Below are 22,781 nucleotides of genomic sequence, written 5' to 3' on the forward strand. Positions count from 1 at the left end.
TTAATTTTCCAACTCTCACTCATGGCCATACACTTGACTTACTTTGTATATCTGGTGTGAATAACATCAGCAGTCATGCTATTCCTGTCTCTGATCACAAGCTTATCACATCCTACTAAAGGTGCTATTCATACTACTATTTCTTATCGTAAAATCAATGATACCAATGTAAATACTTTGGTTGCTTCAGTTGCTTCCTCTGCCCTTTCTGATGTCTCTAATTTCACCTGTCCATATGTCATATCTGACCTCATTCTGCTATTTCTTATGTTTTAGATGAGCATGTTCCAATTGGTACCATGTATGTTCCTTTGTCCCACACCTCCCCCTGGTATAATGCTGAGCTTCGTGTTATGAAGGAAAAAGGCAGACAGCTTGAATGCCTCTTTAGGAAAACTGGCTTGACTGTCCATTTTCAAATGTTCTCAGAACATATTAGGCATTATAAAACTGCCTTGAATGCAGCACGCTCTTCCTATTTTTCAGACATCGTTAATAAAGCTAACAATAGGCCAAAAACACTGTTTAGCATGGTCAAGAAATTAGTCTATTAGTCCACCTAGCCATAGTCCCAGTCAATATGAATGTGATGATTTGTGTGGCTCTTTCTTGTGCCACTTTCAAAATAAATTGGACGCTCTATGTGGGTCTCTTGGCACTGAACCAACCTCTTCTACTTGTGAGCAAGCTCATTCTATTCAACTGTTTAATAATTTTACCTTGACTAATCCTGCCTTAATTGCTGAAATAATACAAACTCTAATTCTTCCTCATGTCAGTTAGATCCTCACTGAAAACTGCTTAAAAAACCAAACCTGGACCCAGCAGATTTCACCAACTATCATCCAATCTCCAATTTACCATTTGTTTTGAAAATTATGGAAAAATCTGTTGCCAATCAGCTACAGTCTTTTCTAGCTCTCAGCGATCAGTTTGATGCATTTCAATCTGGTTTCCGCTCTCATCACAGCACTAACTTTAGTTAACTTTGTCAATGATCTGTTACTTTCTGGGGACTCAGGTAATCTCTCCATTCTTCTACTGCTCGACCTCAGCTCAGCATTTGATACTGTCTGTCACAAGCTATTTCTCTCCTGCCTTTCAGAGATCGGTGTCTCAGGTGCTGCACTATCCTGGTTCTCCTCCTATCTCACTGATAGACAGTACTACATCTCCATGCATAATCATAAATCTCCCACCACTTTACTCAGTCAGGGTGTTCCCCAGGGCTCTGTTCTCAGACCATTACTGTTTATTACTTGCTTTTTGGACATGATATTCAGATATATACTGCTTGCCGACCAGATCCTATTCACCAGACCACATCACTGTCTACCTGTGTCACTGCGCTAAAGGCCTGGCTAAATCCCAATTTCCTCATTTTGAATTTGAGCAAAACAGAAATTTTAATTACTGGCTCCCCATCACTAACAAAAAATATAATAAATGTCCCCAGTTTCAACCTTGATGCTACATCAATTTTCCCATCGGCTACTGTCAGAAATTTAGGCGTTACTCTTGATCCTTCACTGACTCTGGATGTTTAACATCAGTAAACTTTCCAAAGCTGCATTTTTCCAGCTTTGCCGTTTAGCCCAACTTCATATGTTCATATGTTTCCCCAAAAGATGCTGAATCATTAGTGCATGCTTTTATTACATCACGCCTTGACCTACTGTAATGCTCTCTTTGCCGGATTACCATTGCCTCTTTCTCATTTACAATACTTTCAAAATTCTGCTGCAAGAATATTAACCCACACTAAACGATCTGCTCATATTACCTCCATTGGAGCCAATTAAACTCCATTGGCTCCCTGTACCATCTTGCATTACCTTCTGCTTACCTTTAAGTCACTCAAAGGCCTTGTTCCTCCTTATCTCTCTGATCTACTGTCTCCTTACGTTCCGCCTCGATCACTTCGATCTTCAGAGAGTGAACTTGTACCTAGATTTCGTCTATCTTCAATGGGCGTGTAACGTCTGGATGGATCCGTTCAGAGTCAATAAACTTTGGAGTTTTCAGAATGCTTTTAACCTGATGAACTTTGTTTCTTAATCACTAAATCGGCTCCGAACAGTCTACTAAAGATGAGCCCACTTGACACCTTTGTTGCCCTCCGAGGTAACACAGCAGGCCCAATTTCCTTGCTCTTAGGACATCAAAGGGGCCCCTCATGTGGACTATGGGCCAGATCCACATTCCAGCACCCACACACACTGGCACACACAAAAACACACACACAGACACACATACAGAAACACACAAACATAAATTTTTAACTGTATATATATCCTACCACTATGCTGAAATATATATTTCATATATTTTAGGGCCTATGCATGTTTCCTAGTGTTTAAATTAGTGTATTTGTGCTAGTGTGCATTTTAACGATATAATTTTGTCTGTAAACCATAACTTCTTGTCTATGCCTTTCTAATCTGGCGAGTTTGGTCTCTCCGTAAAGCTCCGGACTCGAGCTATTTACTGAGGTGGGTCACATGCTGACATATGCATTTTTCTATGTGTTTAATGATACTGTGAAGAACACACTCCTTTTGGAGATCTGATCTGGTAGTCATAAATCATTGGATTAAGTCGTGAGGCCAAACAATGGGAAAGCTTTCCCGCCAACTTTGCACCCATGTTATTGGCTACCCCACCTCAAGGAGGTGTGTCGGCTTATCTGTCATAAAAGCAAAGACGCACAATTTCTTGTGTGTTCTCTCCCGATTGTCTCACGAGCATCTCGTGCACGTTTTTCCCGGACCTCTCCGGTGACCACGCGCTGCCACCGCGCTCAGCTTCGGGATCGCCATCTTCCAGCGAAACTCACTCTCGTCCTCAGTTCAAACCTTCCCGCTGAACGGAGGAAGCCAACGAACTGCACCAGCGCTAACCTGAAATTCGACACACGCAACCAATGCAAGTATACTGCCGTTTCTCAATCTTAGATGATGAAACTGATTTCCGTGCTGGCTTAGGACTGGTTGTGAGTTTGCTACTTGCCTTCTCTCTTTCCTTCTCTACTTCTATTCTTGTACATAGGTGTGTATTTTCTTGTATATTTAGATGTATAACCTCTGTATTCGTAGTTTGCATATATTAAAACGTTATTCATGCTCGATTGTTCTGTTTGTTCTTTCAGCTGAAAACCCAAGTCACTTTAACGTTTTTCGATCGCTTTATGCTTTAGTTATTTTCATGGCCAGAAAATAACTCTGTTTATAATATTCTGTGAGGGACTTAGTTTGCTGGACAAACGAACAGTTTCTCTAGATAATTATTAAACCAGAACTAATCATATATGTAATTGATTATAATTCGTTGTAATTGATTCACAATATATGTTTAATTCCCCGTTGGGTTGATATATGAATCATAATTTATTCATAACCTTATGAATTATTATATTCATATTTCATCCATAAATTGATTAATAACTGTACGAACCGCTACATTCGTTACATATATTATTTGGTGGAGAATGCGGGCAACGTTTTAAACTTGGTTTTTGGTAAAAGAGCAATGTAGAATAATTTTGTATGATTTAACTTACATGCGCGCTTTATTCAGTGAGAAGACGCACGGGTCCTCACTACGCACCGTTAACAAGCTGCTGTTTGTGTCTAGAAACACTGCAGGCATAGCCTTGGTTGACCGTGAAATACACTGCAGTCCATTGATATCTCAAGCTCGTATCTGTGAAGGACGACAATCTTTGCAGTAAGTTACAGTTTTGAATATTAATTTCCGCTTGAATAAACGAATTGAATCGTGTTCAGCGAGTTTAGAGGGTCGTGGCGAGATTCCTGCGATCACTCTTTCGAGGCCTCATTATATTTACCCGCTATTAAATCTGAATTTCTTGTGTCGTCCAAAAATTCACAATAGCCGGTTTGCTCCTGGGTTACGTCGTTTGGACTAGCTACCAAACCACGTGATCCCCGTTACAGATCTAATCGGAAAAGCAGTCCGTCTGATTTAACGATTGATGTGTGAGAGTTCGGAGCTATATCAGCATCCTGATCCAATGTTGATTTGTAACCCGCGGCGAAGGAATCCCGCAAGCGTTACATATTCGCGTGCATTAAAGTTGCACCAAAGGGACTGATTCCCAGAGTTGTGTACCCGTGAGTAAAACGGTACATATATATTTATTAGTTGTAATCGTGATCGTGCAGTTAAAACAGCGTAAGGGCCAGAACCCCACAAGCGCGTTGGTTTTTATATCACGAATTAAAGAAAGGGGATGCAGTAACTCTGACCAGACGCCAGAGGGCAGTCTGCTCAGGTGTGCCACCCCTCCCTACTTATTGGTTGTGTGGACTCATTGACGCCACCGCGTGGACGTTCTGAGTTAAAGCCGCTCCATACTTTGAACTGAAATTATATCCAAATTATCTTTGCTTCTCTATACTGCGGGGAGTTGTAAAAGTAATTTGCTTTTGGTGGTTATGCTTTCCAATCGTTATTGGAATGGGTTTTACTGATTTAAATTTAGTTTAAACACGTTTAAATTTTTAATTTAAATTAACTTTCCCTTCCAACAAGAGAAGTCACTTTCTGAGAGTGCGCCCCTGGTGGACACTGCCAGATAAGTCAATTCTCTTTTCCTTGCATTCTTTTCCTGTATTCACAGATCTACTCTATTTTATTTTATTTTATTTATTTTACTTTGTTTTATTTCATCTATTCCCTTTTTGTCTTTTCTCTCTCTTTCTCTCAAGTTACTTCTTTAGTTTTACTTTGGAAATTCATTCCCTTTTATTACTTAATGTTTTATTTTATTCACTCTTAGCCCTGTGTCCTGTGTGTTATTGCCTAAGTAATAACATTCACGCACACCCAAGCCTCCCTTATTTCATACACTTATTTTAAATTTAATTAAATAACATTTAATTGAATTTTAAAATTAAGTAGTGTCAATCAGTTGGCATTTTGCTCATAAAAGAAGCAATTCTCTTCAAGGAAACTTACAAATAGGGAAGGCTTTCTCCTTTCTTTTTCCCGTTCTGTTATTCTATGCACTCATTTAAATTTGACTGAAAAAGATTTCATTCAAATTTGAATCAAATGCATCTGAATTATCCTCGTTACTTTCTCTTTTCCCATTCTGCTATTCGGCGCACTCGTTTAATGCAAATTTGAATCAAGTGCATCTGAACTATTTTGTTTTTGTTTTACCCCTCTGCTCATTTCAGTTCTAGTTTAACTAGTTCATTCTGACTGTCATTGTAGGCTCATTTTCTTTTGTCATACACACTTAATTATTTAAATTTGGTTTAAACAAGAGGTAAACTGAGATTTAAATTTACAATTAAGCTGTGTTTGTGTGACCACTTGTGTATTTGCAGATAAGGCCCTTGGCCGCCTGGTGGTGAGTTGACGGTCGCCCCAGTGAGTTCCAGTGAGTGGAACTGCCTAGCCTAGCGTGTCTTACACTAACCGTGTGTGAATCGTGGACATTCTGACCTCGTATCACGGGCAACACGCAAGGACATCGGCGAGTTGTGTATCAGGTACAGGGAGGCAACGAGACCCAAAGTGACAGCAAACGGCAATTTTGTTTAATTTCCCTGCTCAGGCTTCTGCACGACAGAACCGCCCGTTTGGAGTAACTGCCCGTAAAGGGGACAGACTCTGGGTTCAGGGAAAACTCAATTTTGACTGGTCACTCGGGCCGTTGGCGCAAATACCTTGCCGAAGTGCGCAATTGTGCTGATGTTCCCTGTTTGAGAGGTTGCACCGTGTTACAAAGGGGACAGGTGACCACGGACACCGCAGTGGAGTGTTTGAACGTCGAGGAAAGGTTGCCTGCCATTGAGTTCTTGTCTGAGCACCCACAATTCACCCAGGCCTAAATTAGTGACATACAGTCACTTCACCTAATTGAAAGCCACAGAATATTACATATTCTTTGATTACTCAGGTGCGGGCCAACCCTTATACTCTTGAGCCATACCATCCCTCTAGGTTTTATGACACAACAGTGCACTCGCCTGACACTGTCATAAACCCAGCCGGAATAGGAAGTTTAAGTTTTACTTCTCCCCTCTAGCCCTTCTGTTTTAGTTTATTGCTATTCTATTTTTATTCCTTTCTATTTGTCTACTGCTCTATTTCTCATTTAATTGCATCCTGTTCTATTCTGTTCTGTTTTGCTTTTCCACTGTGTTTGTTTCTTTCAGTTCATGTAAAAGCAGAGCCTGTGAGAGCCATCACGGAAAACTGAGGAATAGATAGACGACCGAGCAGCGAGAGTCATCAAAGGACTCTTAGGGCCACCGCCTGTCAAATTCTTTGTTTAAATCCGGCACTCACCCACACAAATTGACCCGCGTGGTCCTTTTGGCCATTGACAATTAAGTGTCTAGCCTACATTCCACTAACTGTCTGCACCAGTTAACTGGAACCAAACCAAAGAATTATATAATTATGCATTATTATAAGTCGTTAGTTCTGCGCGTGCTTGCATTGGTTCTGTTTGTGCTGTCTTTCTCTCGCCAACAGCAAGCTAACGTGTTCAGAGCAGCCAGCCCCAGCACCCATGGGGACCGACTCAAGACCTGGTTGGACTCCCTGACCAGCATGTTCCTGCCCAACGCCGCTGTGGATCCCCAGCACCCAAGCAACGAGCAGCTGGACGACAACCTGAAACGACTGATGGCCCACGATCCGACGCCGAGCTACAAAGAATGGGCGAAAGTCATCCGAGCCATCGCCCACAACCTCAAGCTCCAGGCGGAGGATGCCCGGAGGAATCAGGCCCAGATTCATCGTCACCACGATCAGCGACTCGTCGAGACCCAGGACCAGCGTTGGACAGCGGATGAATCCAAACCCGAGCTGCAGGAGGAGCTGCAAAGACTTCAAAAAGCCCTTGCAGAGCTCCACCTGGAGGTGGAGCGTAGAGAACTGACTGAAAAACTACAACACAGCGAAGCTCCCCTAGCCAAAGCAGAGACTAAGCCGAAAGACAGACACACTAAAGCCCTGACCTGTGAAAATCATCTTAAACAGGCCCAGAAAGGGGTTATGGCTCCGAAACAACAAAGAGACTATGTGAATGAACTTGACAATGGTTACAGAGAGCTGAAAAGTGGCATGGGAGGGGAAACACACATCACAGAGTTTCCCCTAACCAGTCAAGAAGCCCTAATTCCAAATGGGGTTAAAAGTCCACTGCCCAAAATGTCCAGCGGCCAGGAAACTTTGCCAGCAGCTGTCACGTCCAACTGCCAGCACCTGCGACAGGCTCTGATCCAAAAGCTTCCTGACCCTGCATCAGATCAAGGGCTCCCTGCTGCCATGGACTTAAAACGGGGCAGACTGAAAAACCCATACACTTGCTACAGCCAACTGCAAATGGCCTACTTCAGAGCACGTGGTCAGCCAGCAATGGAGGAAGATTTCATCTTCAAAACTCTGTTTCTCCCAGAACTGCACCCTGCGGTGAGTGATCATCTGGCAGCCTTGGCCTGCTCATGCAGTATGTCTACTCAGCAGCTGCAAAACTTGGTCGATGAAGCTCACTCCAAGCAGAACACTGCTCCTGAAAAGACTGTAGAAAATCAAACCAGTTACACAGTCTCTGATCACTGCCCAGAAACCTGTCCTTACCTTGTTGAAAGACTGAGAAATGAAGCTGAAAGCCGAAATCAGACTCTCAAGTCACAAAGATGTGAGCTGAATGTGCAGTCGCACAGTCCAAATGAGGTCCACCCTGAACACACAGCTCCCACGCACCACACCATTGGTCGAGTGAGCCTGGTACCTCCGGTGTGCGTAGCGCAAATGGACACGTTTCTCTGTTTCACCCACAAAGACCCGCTAGACTGTTTTGAGCCCTTATTGAACGCCAGACCGCTGAAAATCTGGGCTCAAGTGTGTGAACTTCTGCCTTCCCAGTCACCCAGACCACCTGAGCCAGGCGGTCAGGTCACAGAGGTCGCGGGAAATCTCCCAGCTAACCGCGGGAATCCCGTCTCAGAGCACAGTTCAAGTTCGCTACCCGGCGCACTTCAACTCACCATAGACTGTAACTCCCTCTGCTCCAAGGTCACGACAGACTCACAGCTGAATGATGTAATTACAACAGACACTATTCTCACACTGTGGGCAGACAACTCAGCCTTCAGCCACACGCTGTTAAGTGCTCTCAGTGAAGGGACACCGGACCTCCCATTTGTCAACATGCAAACACGCTTCCCATTGGACTTTCGTCTGTCAACCACGATGACCGTCAAGGCCACCTGTGTTATGAACTTCAAATGGAACAACCGGCATTTAACCCATCACTTCCTGGTCCGTCCAGACCTCCTGATGCACTCTAATGCTCATACGGACAATGCAAATGAGTTGTTGTGGGCCCCAATGACTGTACAGCTTCCTGTTGTTCCTGTCAACACTGCCAACTTCCTGTCAGGCCAGACTATCCAACAGGTCTGCATCCTGATCAACATACAGGAACCTGTAGTACCACCTTACACCAAAGGGGGTGCTGTTTGGATCAACATACAGGAAATTGTAGTACCACCTTACACCAAAGGGGGTGCTGTTTGGCTCCACGCACAGGAAACGGTAGTACCACCTTACACCAAAGGGGGTGCTGTTTGGCTCAACAGGCAATGTGGTCAAACCCTAAGCCACATGCTGGGCTCCTTCACACTGTCACCTGAAGGCGTGGAACTTGGACTTGCTCTAAAAGCCACACCACTAACTGAAGTGTCACCCTACATAGTTCACAGCTGGCTCAACGAATGCATGGTCGCAGACATCAGCATTCCCAAAGCCTACCATCTAGAATGGATAGTGGACCACGGCCACTATGACTTTAAACTCAGGTTAACAGTCATTAACTTAATACCAGCTGCCATGGTCCCAGAAGGAAGCTTAAGCAACACAAGCTTCACGGCATCCTTCAAGAGCATCTCCATCACTCCCATCAACCTGGTACCCACCAAACAGGTGCGCAGAATGGAGCTGATGGAGGACCAACACCTCGCTGTACCCACAGTCGCTAACCAGCCTGCCTGTGAAACTCAGGAAAGCGCTGCACCTCGGACAGCCAACCTGACAGCTTACACCACAACAGAGGAACCCTTCCCAAGGTTTGAGCCTAAAGGCCAACAGATCCAGAAAGATGCAAGTGCGCTAAAGAATGATGCAGACTGTCAAAGACTCAGAAACGTCTTGCACAAATTCAAAGTGACATTGGACAAAGACCTTTTATGCTGTGGTCTCACTAAACTTCACACAGTGCATAGTGCAACACAACCCGTTGCCTCTCCATGGCAATCAAGTACTCACTCGCCCTGGGCCTGGCCTTCATCCTATCCCAAGGGATCAAAGGGATGCAAGAATCCATGGACAGGTGCTTATCTGCTCTCCCTCAAGGACCAGTAGGAACCACCTGCTGCATGACCATCCGGATCCATGTGCCATCGAACTTGGTTACCGTCCAACGAAGTCCGCGCAGGAACTTCGTTGGCCGAAAGGGGGAATCTGTAACGTCTGGATGGATCCGTTCAGAGTCAATAAACTTTGGAGTTTTCAGAATGCTTTTAACCTGATGAACTTTGTTTCTTAATCACTAAATCGGCTCCGAACAGTCTACTAAAGATGAGCCCACTTGACACCTTTGTTGCCCTCCGAGGTAACACAGCAGGCCCAATTTCCTTGCTCTTAGGACATCAAAGGGGCCCCTCATGTGGACTATGGGCCAGATCCACATTCCAGCACCCACACACACTGGCACACACAAAAACACACACACAGACACACATACAGAAACACACAAACATAAATTTTTAACTGTATATATATCCTACCACTATGCTGAAATATATATTTCATATATTTTAGGGCCTATGCATGTTTCCTAGTGTTTAAATTAGTGTATTTGTGCTAGTGTGCATTTTAACGATATAATTTTGTCTGTAAACCATAACTTCTTGTCTATGCCTTTCTAATCTGGCGAGTTTGGTCTCTCCGTAAAGCTCCGGACTCGAGCTATTTACTGAGGTGGGTCACATGGCTGACATATGCATTTTTCTATGTGTTTAATGATACTGTGAAGAACACACTCCTTTTGGAGATCTGATCTGGTAGTCATAAATCATTGGATTAAGTCGTGAGGCCAAACAATGGGAAAGCTTTCCCGCCAACTTTGCACCCATGTTATTGGCTACCCCACCTCAAGGAGGTGTGTCGGCTTATCTGTCATAAAAGCAAAGACGCACAATTTCTTGTGTGTTCTCTCCCGATTGTCTCACGAGCATCTCGTGCACGTTTTTCCCGGACCTCTCCGGTGACCACGCGCTGCCACCGCGCTCAGCTTCGGGATCGCCATCTTCCAGCGAAACTCACTCTCGTCCTCAGTTCAAACCTTCCCGCTGAACGGAGGAAGCCAACGAACTGCACCAGCGCTAACCTGAAATTCGACACACGCAACCAATGCAAGTATACTGCCGTTTCTCAATCTTAGATGATGAAACTGATTTCCGTGCTGGCTTAGGACTGGTTGTGAGTTTGCTACTTGCCTTCTCTCTTTCCTTCTCTACTTCTATTCTTGTACATAGGTGTGTATTTTCTTGTATATTTAGATGTATAACCTCTGTATTCGTAGTTTGCATATATTAAAACGTTATTCATGCTCGATTGTTCTGTTTGTTCTTTCAGCTGAAAACCCAAGTCACTTTAACGTTTTTCGATCGCTTTATGCTTTAGTTATTTTCATGGCCAGAAAATAACTCTGTTTATAATATTCTGTGAGGGACTTAGTTTGCTGGACAAACGAACAGTTTCTCTAGATAATTATTAAACCAGAACTAATCATATATGTAATTGATTATAATTCGTTGTAATTGATTCACAATATATGTTTAATTCCCCGTTGGGTTGATATATGAATCATAATTTATTCATAACCTTATGAATTATTATATTCATATTTCATCCATAAATTGATTAATAACTGTACGAACCGCTACATTCGTTACAGGCGGCAGGTCATTTTCCGTCATTGCACCTAAACTATGGAACTCTACCACTGGCACTAAGGACAATAAACTCTATGTATTTAAATCACAACTCAAAGCCTACATATTTACCCAATACTGTCAGTCATAACATGTTCTTTAGACACTATCCTCATCTGGACACTACCAGCTGTAATTCTCTCTCGAGTATTTTTGTTCTGTGTATTTATGTTGCATCTACTATCCTTTTTCTGTTGTTACTGATACTATGTTATGTTTCTCTGTTTTCTGTTTTAAATTGTACTATTATATGCAACTTCATTAATTTCTATCCCCGGACTGGGCAAATGTCTACTGTCCACTTAACTGATTAATTGATTGTGATACGACTGTTTTGTTCATGTGAATCGACTGTCTATTATGTTACTGTTTTTGTAAAGCGTCCTTAAGCTTGGGAAAGGCGCTATATAAATTAAACATTATTATTATTACTGATTTCCAATATTAAAGAGTTGCTTGTCTTTGTCTTTGCACGTGGGTTGTTGGTCATTACATTGTGTGCATATAGCGCTCATGACACAAAGAGATATTGCACTAATGTTTGTCACAAAGAGATATTGCACTAATGTTTGTGTTAAATATTGTGTTTGGGATGCAGAAACATGTTTTTGTTCAATGACAGTATTGATGATAACAGAAAATACAAATGCTGAGGTGGATTTTTCCTGTGAAGCCGCTATGGAAATATACTTTCAGACTCTCCAGGGCATTCAAATAAGCATGTTTCTAAAGAATTACAGCAACAATGACCAACAAAGAGAATAGATGTGGATCCATTTTTAGCACAAGTGATGTGACCTACTGATTGAGGGATGAGAGCAGATATAATAATCACATTGTTTAAAGCTGCAAGACAAAACACACAACCTCTAAAGTAAGAACAACTCGCATCTTCATTCTTCAGCCAGACTTTGAGATCTTAATATTGTCTCAATTATTGTGTACGGTGCAAATTCCCACTTGAATTTTTCAGAAATGGACCAAACTCCATATTTCATCCTTCTCATCGGTGAGTGTGTTTGTCATTTTATTTATGGCTTATAGCAGTGTTTCTTAACTCCAGTCCTTATTTAACACACCTGATTTGGATAGGAGAGCGCTCCATAAACTCAAGAGAGTGTGTTAGATAAGAGAGACAAACGTGCAGAACGGACTGGAGTTGAGAAACACTGGTTTATGCTTTCATCAGGTTGACCTTGTTATGAAAAGCAACCCTCTACAATGCGAGTAAATTACTCACATATGTGACTCAATTTTCATGCTATCGTTATCATTCTGCCTTAAATTGTTATATTTCTCTCGCCAGTGTTTGAGTTAGATGCAAAGTGTAAGTTTAGCACAGATGTATTTTCACTCGCCATGAATTGAACCCTCATGATTGTCACAAATGATTTCTATTTTGAATAAATACTGTTGTTTTCAACTTTTATTCATCAATGTATTTTATCGATGTGTATCTACTGAGGTGAACTGGAATAGTGACGGAGAGCGAAACTCTTAATATAAGTCTTTACCAACACTTTTTATCAATTTAACACATCCCTGCTGAACAAAAGTAGTATATTTAGAATAATTAAAAAAAGAAATGACTGACCTCGAACTTTTGAAAGGTAGTGTATATTGTTAGAAAATGTTTCTATTTTGAATAAAGCTGTTCATTTTCTTTCTTTTTTTAAAAAAAAATTCATTCTGTGATGAATGAAAATTTACACAACTGTTTCCAACATTGATAATAAATAATCATATTAGAATGATTTCTGAAGGAAATAATGTGACATTCATGAAAATTCATCTTTGGTCACATGGAATAAACTATATTTGAACATATATTCACATACATTAAAAGAAATGAGTTGTTGGATTTATTTAAAAAACACACAACTATATTGAGTAATTTGAACAAATAATTTAGTTGAATGAACAAAAGAAAGTAAAGCTGCCAAAATGTCTTTGAGTAAATACAAATCATTTGAATTTGTCAGTTACATAATATTTATATGTGCAGTTTACTTTAGTAATGTTGTTTATTATGTAAGTTGAGCACATTTATTGACTTAATTTACCTTATTAAACTCTTCAAAATGCACTCAAAATATAACTCATGAACAAACTTGATTGAATTTAGAGCAGGAATAACATCCTATAAACATGTGCACATAAACACAGGCAACACACTTCTGCATAATGGTAACCACAATTAAAAAAAACATTACAGAAACACATATAAATGACCAACATAACTGAACACTAAACACTAACATAAACTAACAACATCTTTCCCTTTACTGAAAAACATAAAATAACACTTTAATCCCTAAATGTACTCTCCTAATGCAGTCCCTTGCAAAGCATGTGGGATCTACGGATCCACTGCCTACTTAGTTATGTCTACATTTGTTTCATTCAGCAATGTTAAGTTGACTGAACAAACACTAAGTAAAGCTGACAATACTCATTTTCAGTAGAAACAATGCAGTTAAATTACATTCATGTAGTTACATGAGTAATGTGAACAAGGGTGGTTTGAGTGAAACTAACAAGAAGTGAAAGTTTATTAGTGTAAAAACACTATTATTACGATTATTAAATTATATATATCATAGGGTTGGAAAGCATTAACTCAAAGCTTCTCTTTCACAGCTCTCTGCTCCGTATCTGAATGTGTTCAGCGTCAGTATCACTTTATAAACGTGATGAAGAACTGGACTGAAGCTCAGAGATACTGCAGAGAGAATTACACAGATCTGGCCACCGTTGACGACATCAACGACATAAATGAGCTGAAGGAGAGTGTGAATGTTGGAGGAGTTCAGTATGTCTGGATTGGGCTGCAGAAGACAGGTGTTGATAAATGGCAGTGGTCTTCAGGTGAACCTGTGGTCTATCTGAACTGGGATCCTACACAACCAGAAGGCAGAGATGATTGTGGAATGATGTTGAATGGACAGTGGCATGATTTTCCATGTAATAAACAACACCATTTTATCTGCAACAACAGTGAGTGCTGCTATTTCGAATTACAATCACCACTCATGTATAGACGTCTTATATAGGCTATCAAATATAATGGCTTTTTGTGATCCCACCGAGTGGCACAAAGACTGAGCTGCAGCAATGGTTTTTAGCGTGAATGCTGCAGAGAGAAATCACATGATTTAAATGATCACAATGTTCACAAATGTTTTATCTTTAAAGTAATCTTAAATATATTGTGTATATATCAGCAGCTTTAGAAAAGGTCATTGAATGATGTGTTTGTGAAGTTTCCAGCACTGCTCCTGTTCACACTATAAAGCAGCATAAGAATAATGAATGACCTGATTCATGAATCTGTTTCCATTTGTTTGTCTTAAAGCGAACACAGGACCTGTCTTTGTCAATCAGATAATGACCTGGACAGACGCTCAGAGTCACTGCAGACAGAATCACATTGATCTGGTCAGTGTGAGGAACGTGAATGAGAATCAACAGGTGGCAAACATCATTTCTCGTAATTCATCTGGATCGTATGTCTGGATCGGTCTGTCCAGAGTCAGAGACTTATGGCGTTGGTCAGATCAGAGTAACTCCTCATTCAGATACTGGAAGTCTGGTGAAACCAGTTTGAATATACATGGTAAAAACTGTACAGTGGTTGAAGCGAACGCTCAGGGACAATGGTCAGACTTCACCTGCAACCAAACATATCCTTTTGTGTGTTATGAAGGTGAGCAGATCCTCACAAAACACTCATAATCCATCCATCACCTCCAGATATCTACATGTCTCACACGTTCTGCGTGTTGTTTTTGATCAGTCTCTCTCTTGTGGTTTGTTTTGTGTCCAGATAAACTGATCGTGATCGACCAGAATCTGACGTGGTCCGAAGCTCTGAGATACTGCAGACAGAATCACGTGGATCTGGTCTCGGTTCAGTCGGAGGAGATGCAGCGTCGTGTGATGAATGTGGTCAGACGGGCGTCTACTGCGGCGGTGTGGTTGGGTTTGCGTCACTCCTGCACCGTGGGCCTCTGGTTCTGGGTGAGCGGACAGACCGTGTGCTATCAGAACTGGGCGATTGATGATTCAGAGAACTGTGATTCTGCAGTGAGATCTGGAGCAGTTCGGTCTGGAGGAGATCAGCGCTGGATCAGCCGTCCTGAGAACGACCGACTCAACTTCATCTGCAGCAGATATTAAGAGCGAATCGATTCATCTAAAATCGTGTTCAATTTCCACTGCATATTTTCAATTCAACATTTGTAATTGGTTCGTAAATTAGGTTTTTATTCAAAGTTTTTGTTTAATTTACACCATTCTGGTCAGAACGAGTCATCAGCGTTTGGTGAATCATTTTGCACAGCAATTGGTTCAATTGATTCAGAAAGCTTTGCTTCTCCCATCACTATCCAAAGGGTTAAAAAGACAGAAATCTTCTGTTCAGCTGTTTGTTTACTTTAAATGTTTTCTTCAGTAAACTGTTAAAATGTCTCAATTGTTCTTTTGAGGGTCTGTTTTCCTCCAGATGGATGAATTTCTGTTGATTCATCAGTGTGATTCCTGTGAGTCTTTTGCTGCATTTTAAGAGCCTCTCGGCCAGAATCGCTGTTAACACGCTTTACTTTTACAAACTCTTTCAACATGTTATTTACTACATGTTATTAACTGTTCAAAACGACTAATTTTCTGAGGGGTTAAAAGGTTTTATGTTTTATTTCTGTTTTATCATGGCATAATTAATGTAACTGAAGAATGTTGTATTTTAAGGACCTCTGTGTGCTTTTGTGCTATTCACTCTGTTATATTAGGTTTGATGTAATAAACATGTCTTTAAATTAGAAATATCACGTGTGACGAATGGATTCTTTCAGAGAAACTGGTGTGTTGTGCTTCTGTGAAGGCAGATGATTCACATTTAAGATTGTAAGATGACTTTTCTTTCTCTGTTTCTCCCTGTTTTCTCTCTCCTGGTCTCTGAGGCTGTAAGGGTGAGAGAGGAGGAGAGTTGTTCTTGTTTCATCACACATCTGTTTTTAATGTACTCTATGTATATGTGTGTGTGTTTCTTGGAAAGCAGCCAAGAAAGGGTCCCTGATTCTTTGAGAGAGGGCCATAAGGCTGCTCTGGAAAGAAGGAAGTTGACCATATTTAGACTTGTTTTTCTATATGTACCACATTCCTCTATCATGAATGTATATTCTCATTGGACAGTTGCTTCACCACCCCCTGAACATGTATAAAAGCCACGCACAAAAGTAAAAGTTGAGAAGGTTTGTGAACGGAGATTGGCTTCGTGTTCATGACTCTTTCCATGGGCCCATGCGTTCATGAGTGAAAGGAGGGACTGAGAATATTGGTGTGTTGGCACAGAGAAATAGATTTTAACAGACATTGTTATTATTATTATTTTTTAATAACCTGCTTTTGGCGAGTTTTTGTGAAAAATGGAGAGTTTTGAGGGTGGTCCTACAGATTTTCAGAGGGAGGGGTTTGGCAACACTGCTGCTGAGGAGAGTCGAGCAGTTCACGGTATTTCTCATATTTACACGATCATCAAACACACTTTACACAGTTTGATCAAGCGACAGGCTCATTTCTGTGTTGTTTTCATCGAGCACAGCGATACTTGTGCGTCTTTTCTGTCGTCTTCTTACTGAAATAAACATTTAGTGCAGCATGTGAGGAAAATATGTTGAATTCATTCAGACCTGAGCGATTTTGTGTTCGTTTGTGTGATTGTTTCATGTTTTATAGTGATAATAACTGTTACTGAATGTCAAAGTTTGAGATCTGTGAGGAAAATATGATGAATTCATTCAGACCTGAGCGATTTTGTGTTCGTTTGTGTGATTGTTTCATGTTTTATAGTGATAATAACTGTTACTGAATGTCAAAGTTTGAGATCTGTGAGGAAAATATGATGAATTCATTCAGACCTGAGCGATTTTGTGTTCGTTTGTGTGATTGTTTCATGTTTTATAGTGATAATAACTGGTACTGAATGTCAAAGTTTGAGATCTGTGAGGAAAATATGATGAATTCATTCAGACCTGAGTGATTTTGTGTTCGTTTGTGTGATTGTTTCATGTTTTATAGTGATAATAACTGTTACTGAATGTCAAAGTTTGAGATCTGTGAGGAAAATATGATGAATTCATTCAGATCTGAGCGATTTTGTGTTCGTTTGTGTGATTGTTTCGATGTTTCATAGCGAAAACTGTTTATAAATGTCAAGTCTGAAGTCAAATTTTGAGATCTGTGAGGGAAATTGATGTGAATCTCGAGTGTTTCTACTTCTAAACACTTAATATTGTCCCTGTAATGATGAATGTGGGGGAATAAATGTGAATATAGATGAATATTAATGAAGTTTGACATATGAAATGCTAAGAGTTTTACGATCTTTGTCAGTTTCTGTATACATTAATGATCAAATTGCTTTAATTAATAGTTATTATAAAGAAGGGGTGGGAATCTTTAGTCACCTCACGATCTGATTTCGATTTTGGGAGTCATGATCCGATTCTAAAACGATTCTTGATCCACTTTTTTTTTCTTATTAATTAATTTGTCCCTTTATTAGTCATATTAATGAAAAAAATCCATACATTTACATATACTTACATACGTAATTATAAGTAGGCATACTTTTTTAAAAATAGTACAAATTGAAAAAAAAATTAGAACTAATTGTGTAATTGAATTAAACAATGAAAATTAAACAATGGCCATGTTAATAATTTTACACTAATATAACTTAAAAACATACAAGCAAGTATCAAATAATAAAGAGGAGCAACAAAACATATTACAATCAATAAACAAAGAGTGTTTTCAGTATTTAAGATTATCTGAACGTTTTCTTTCTAATGTCGTTTGATTGTTACATCACAGACAGCGGGAGATCTAATAAGTTGCGTTCACGCACGGATCCATTTGTCCATTTAATCCCTTAAGACAAAACTGCTGTGTTTACATTCATTTTGCGTCATAAAACCATTTTGAGACGCATTAAACCACTCAAAAACAAAGTGTCGGCATTTGAAATCATGAAATTGAAAGCAGCCTTCTGTAAGCGAGTTTCATATTTTAAATATTCAAGTCCACTGCATTCCAAACGACATAAATGATGCCTTCGTAGAGCATTTGTAAGGAAAATACAGACGGACGAGACCGCGCACAACAACATCAAACAATGCGCGCGCCTCTCGCAGCTCATCCTGTGCAGTGAAGCCCGCTAATGTCTTTGCAATTCGCTTCAACCTTTCTGGACTTCATGAAAGATTGTTTTACGGAAGCTTCGAGTGGTGTATGTGTGTGAGGAATTGAAAGCAAGCAGAATTAGGGTGTTTCTAAAGCACTCACACTCAGTTTTTTATAAAGTCGAACTGTATTTAGATTAATATGGACATATTGTTGTTGTTTGCCTGTAGAGGTTCATAATGGGTGTCAATTTATTGTTACCAATTCACATCAGTGTTAATTTTGTTGAGGAATACATTTCGTCATAATTTTCATCAGCAATATTTTTTTTTACGCACGAAAACAAAACAATGACTAAATAAAAACAGTTTTGAATGACTAAAACTATGACTAAAATCTACTCTCATTTTTGTCAAAAAAATTAAAACAAGACGAAAATGAAATAAAGGGATGATTTGGGAAGATATCCAGTCAGGACTGTGGAAGATGTGCACATTTGGAGAGTAACATGCTGATCTAACCGCTCTACAGGCTCGCCCAGCAGCACTTCAGACTGCTTCACAATCAATGAAGAGCGCACATTTATGCCAAGCCATTGCTTATAAGCTAATGTTGATGAATTGTGACAATGTTTACTACACAATGCTTATATGTTTTAGACGGCTGTAAAATGCGAGGAGTTAAACAAGGCTGCCCCATCTCCCCCTCATTATTTATTCCGGCTACAGAGATGTTGACTCTCCTAATTAAAAACTCAAATGTTGAAAGTGTAAACGGAAAATTATACTTAGTCAATTGGCTGATGATACAACATTATTTTTAAAAGATCTTATTCTTAACCAAATTCCTAAAGTAATTGAAACTGTATATAATATTCTGATTAAGTCGAGTGTCAAATATTTAGGCATTAACATTTCTAAGGATGAGGACTTGATGGAAAAGCGAAACGTTTGGAATATATGGAATGAATGCAATAAAGGCAGGATTGATGCGTGGATGCAAAGGGATTTGTCTGTTTTTGGAAGGATTTATTTAATTCGATCTTGTTTCAATTCCATATTATATCCGACACTTCTGTACCATAACGATGTTTTGCAAGTTCATGATAAATCATCTATGGAAAAAAATTGCAAACACAGTATATTACCTTTTAACTCATTTTTTTTTAAAAAATATTCAGTGGTATATATCCATCAAGTGAATTTTTAAGACAACAGATTGATTTTGAAGACAATGACTGTATTTTCTTTTCTTGTGTGTTTTCAAATATTTTCTGGGAAAATATGTCTTATTGGTTGGAGACAAAGATTCATTCACTGCCCACTTTTGCTAGGAAACATATTATGTTTGGAATGCTGTTGGATGATAAAAATTTTTTTTATTAATGTAATGTTGATTCTGAAAAACATTTTCATTCATAAATGCAAATGTATGAAGACGAAACCTTATTTTTCTATATTCAAAAGAGAGGTTATTTGTAATGACTTTCCATCACTGGAATGTATGAAAATAAAAAAGGCCCAGAAATTTGCTGGAATAATAAGAGACCTTGATTATTGTTTACTCAATAAACTATTTAATTCAGTTTAATTTCAGTTTAATTCATAGTACACTACTGTATCTTCTGTCACAGGAAGCAAAGACTGAGAACGTTAATTTGACACATTATTCTATATATAGATTTTATAAGTATAAGGGTTATTACAGTTAACCAAACCTAAAACCATTAAAAAACTTCATTACTTGAAACAAAATAAAAGTTAACTGAAATAAAAATAAAAATAAAAAACATAAAAAATGTAAATTTATTTTATGTAGTTTCTCAGCTTTAGCTTAACCTGATATACTAAAATAATTAAAACAGAAATATATAAAAGCAAAAACTAAAAGACATAAACACACAAAACAAATCGAAAACTTTTAACTAAAATTACAATGAAAGCAGAAAATCTAAAATCTAATCAAATTTTAATAACTATATTAGTACCTCAATGATAAGTGTGTCAATCCCTGACAAGTACTGAATTGAGCTCTCTTTCAAGTCTTTTTGCACTTGAACGGTCAAAAAACGTCCGCTTTGGCGAGTAAAGTACTTAAGTGAACATAAACAGTTTGGAGAATATGTATCAGAGTATTGGATCTGTATATTGTTAAATAAATGCTTATTTGATGCATTACAATTTAACTAAACCCTTTAGATTTTCTTAAATGCCATTTAGTTTTGGTCATCGGAAATTGTTTTAGTCTAGTTTTAGTTGAGTAAATCAGTAGCTTTTTAGAGGACAGTGAGAACATGAGTGATCCAGAACCCTGCAGAATGAAACACACTGAAGATACTGAAGAACAAAGAGGTTGGTGTTTATTCTTGAAATGTTTCATTTTATTTACAGCCAGGTATTTAATATACATATAAATAAATGTCATTGATTGCAATTATGAGGTCTTTGGAGTAAGATCCATTTCTCTTTCATGAGATTACTTCCTCTTATTGGCCGAGTTACCTTTCTCCGTGTCATAAACTCTTGAGGCAAGGCTTCTAAACTGTGAATTTTTAAGGGCGTGATATTCAAATGTTTTCAGCCGCCACATTTATCAATGTCGGGTCATTCATATGATGGGACTGGCGCCATACGAAAAGTGTAAAAAGTGTAAAAACTTCAACAAGGTACTTTCAACAACCATGAATAACCCCAAAAGCGAGATTCTTTCTTTGTTCTTTCATTTCAGAGCTGATGGAAGTGAAGGAGGAGAGTGAAGAACTGAGTGAAGTGGAGGAGAAACATCATGACAAACCTGGAGAAAAACCTTTGAGTCGCTCAAAGACTTTCACCTGCACTCAGTGTGGAAAGAGTTTAGCACGAAAAACAAATCTTAAACATCACATGTTGATCCACACTGGAGAGAAGCCGTTCACGTGTGTTCAATGTGGAAAGGGTTTCATAAAGAAATATCATCTTGATGTTCACGTTAGAGTTCATACAGGAGAGAAGCCGTTCACATGTGATGAGTGCGGGAAGAGCTTCACTCAATCTTCACAGCTTCAATACCACATGAGAGTTCACACTGGAGAGAGACCGTTCTCGTGTGATCCGTGTGGGAAGAGCTTCACTCGATCTGAACTGCTTAAAGGACACATGAGCATCCACACCGGAGAGAGGCCGTTCACATGTGATCAATGCAGCAAAACATTTCCTCTGGCATCTGCCCTACATAAGCACATGAAAGTTCATACGGACGTGAAGCCACATTCATGTTTTGTGTGTGGAAAGAGATTTTTAACGCGCATTCATGTTTTGTGTGTGGAAAGAGATTTTTAACGCGGTCTAATTTACGTATACATCAGAAAACTCATACTTATGGAGTCAAATTAATGCCTTAAAGTTTTGCACAAAAATAAAGTTTTGCAAAACAAAAAAAAGAATTGAGCAATAAAAAAATGTTTTGCAAACAAAAATAAAGAATTGCAAAGGAAAAATAAAGTATTGAGCAGAAAAAAAATAAGTTTTGCAAGCAAAAATAATAAATTGCAAAATAAAATAACGTAGTGCAAAAATAAAAATATAATCAATTACAAAAATCAATGACAGCTGTAATCCTATTTTATCTTTGCCACATATTTTTCATGCTCAAACCTACTAAATCATTTGCAACGCTCATTTTATTCTGCGTTTCAATCAAGCGTGCGCTCACAATACCGGTTTTCTTTGCGCTGCACTTTTCTTTGCGGTTCTCTTTATGGCACTGGTTTGACGTGGGGGTGGAGTCAAGAAACGGGGGCACGCCCCCGCGAAACACGTCATCGACAGGAGACGCAGATCGCAACAGAACAGATCAAGCATAGAGACAGAGCGCATTTATTATAATCTGAAAACCATGCCCACCGGGGGAAAAACAATCCAACCGGGGAAAAATCAATCCAACCGTCTCCATTGACTTTGTAATGCATGATGCTGCCTCCTTGTCTTTTCTGACTCATTACAAAAACAGAACAATGCCTAAAAGCTGCTGTGTGACAAGATGTACAGCTAACAAGCTAAAAAACCCAGAAATAAGTTTTTATAAGCTGTCGACCCCAAAAAACGAATGTTTAAGGACACAAAAGTGGATACAGGCAGTGAGACAGAGCACAACAGGTCATATTACTATAAGAAATGCATTGGAGGGGGTCGTAATTGGCGACAACATATGCTAAACAAACCAACAAAAACAAACCATTCATTATTTTTAACCATGTCAAAGAATTATTTCACCTGTCGCTGATTACGTTCCCCTCCAATGCATTTCGCGGGGCGTGCCCCCGTTTCTTGACTCCACCCCCACGTCAAACCAGTGCCATAAAGAGATCCGCACAGAAAAGTGCAGCGCAAAAGAAAACCGGTATCGTGAGCGCACGCTTGACTGAAACGCAGAATAAAATGAGCGTTGCAAATGATTTAGTAGGTTTGAGCATGAAAAATCTTTGGCAAAGATAAAATAGGATTACAGCTGTCATTGATTTTTGTAATTGATTATATTTTTATTTTTGCACTACTTTATTTTATTTTGCAATTTATTATT

At 39.4% G+C, this 22,781-nt stretch overlaps 2 protein-coding genes across 3 annotated transcripts; both read left to right on the top strand.

The window, feature by feature from the left end:
* Positions 1–11,380: 11,380 nt before the first annotated feature.
* LOC125247320 (macrophage mannose receptor 1-like) lies at positions 11,381–15,718 on the top strand. Of its 2 annotated transcripts, XM_048158570.1 has the most exons (5): positions 11,381–11,916; positions 12,016–12,051; positions 13,683–14,039; positions 14,398–14,748; positions 14,869–15,718. In XM_048158570.1, the coding sequence occupies exons 2-5, from the start codon at positions 12,018–12,020 to the stop codon at positions 15,219–15,221; spliced, it is 1,095 nt and encodes a 364-aa protein (XP_048014527.1). In that variant the 5' UTR covers positions 11,381–11,916; positions 12,016–12,017; the 3' UTR covers positions 15,222–15,718. The 2 variants fall into 2 exon arrangements, with proteins under 2 accessions (XP_048014527.1, XP_048014530.1); XM_048158573.1 differs by having other exon boundaries at positions 11,381–12,051.
* Positions 15,719–20,093: 4,375 nt separating this feature from the next.
* LOC125248092 (gastrula zinc finger protein XlCGF32.1-like) lies at positions 20,094–21,624 on the top strand. The gene has a single exon (XM_048159683.1). The coding sequence runs from the start codon at positions 20,957–20,959 to the stop codon at positions 21,539–21,541; it is 585 nt and encodes a 194-aa protein (XP_048015640.1). The 5' UTR covers positions 20,094–20,956; the 3' UTR covers positions 21,542–21,624.
* Positions 21,625–22,781: the final 1,157 nt, after the last annotated feature.

This window comes from Megalobrama amblycephala, linkage group LG1 (assembly GCF_018812025.1).
Source record: "Megalobrama amblycephala isolate DHTTF-2021 linkage group LG1, ASM1881202v1, whole genome shotgun sequence".
NCBI classification, from domain to species: domain Eukaryota; kingdom Metazoa; phylum Chordata; class Actinopteri; order Cypriniformes; family Xenocyprididae; genus Megalobrama; species Megalobrama amblycephala.

Coding starts and splice junctions, on each gene's coding strand:
- LOC125247320 (XM_048158573.1), top strand. CDS start 12,018: ATGGACCAAACTCCATATTTCATCCTTCTCATCG. Junction 14,040..14,397: donor CCATTTTATCTGCAACAACA/GTGAGTGCTGCT, acceptor TTTGTCTTAAAG/CGAACACAGGACCTGTCTTT. Junction 14,749..14,868: donor TCCTTTTGTGTGTTATGAAG/GTGAGCAGATCC, acceptor TTTTGTGTCCAG/ATAAACTGATCGTGATCGAC.
- LOC125248092 (XM_048159683.1), top strand. CDS start 20,957: ATGGAAGTGAAGGAGGAGAGTGAAGAACTGAGTGAAGTGGAGGAGAAA.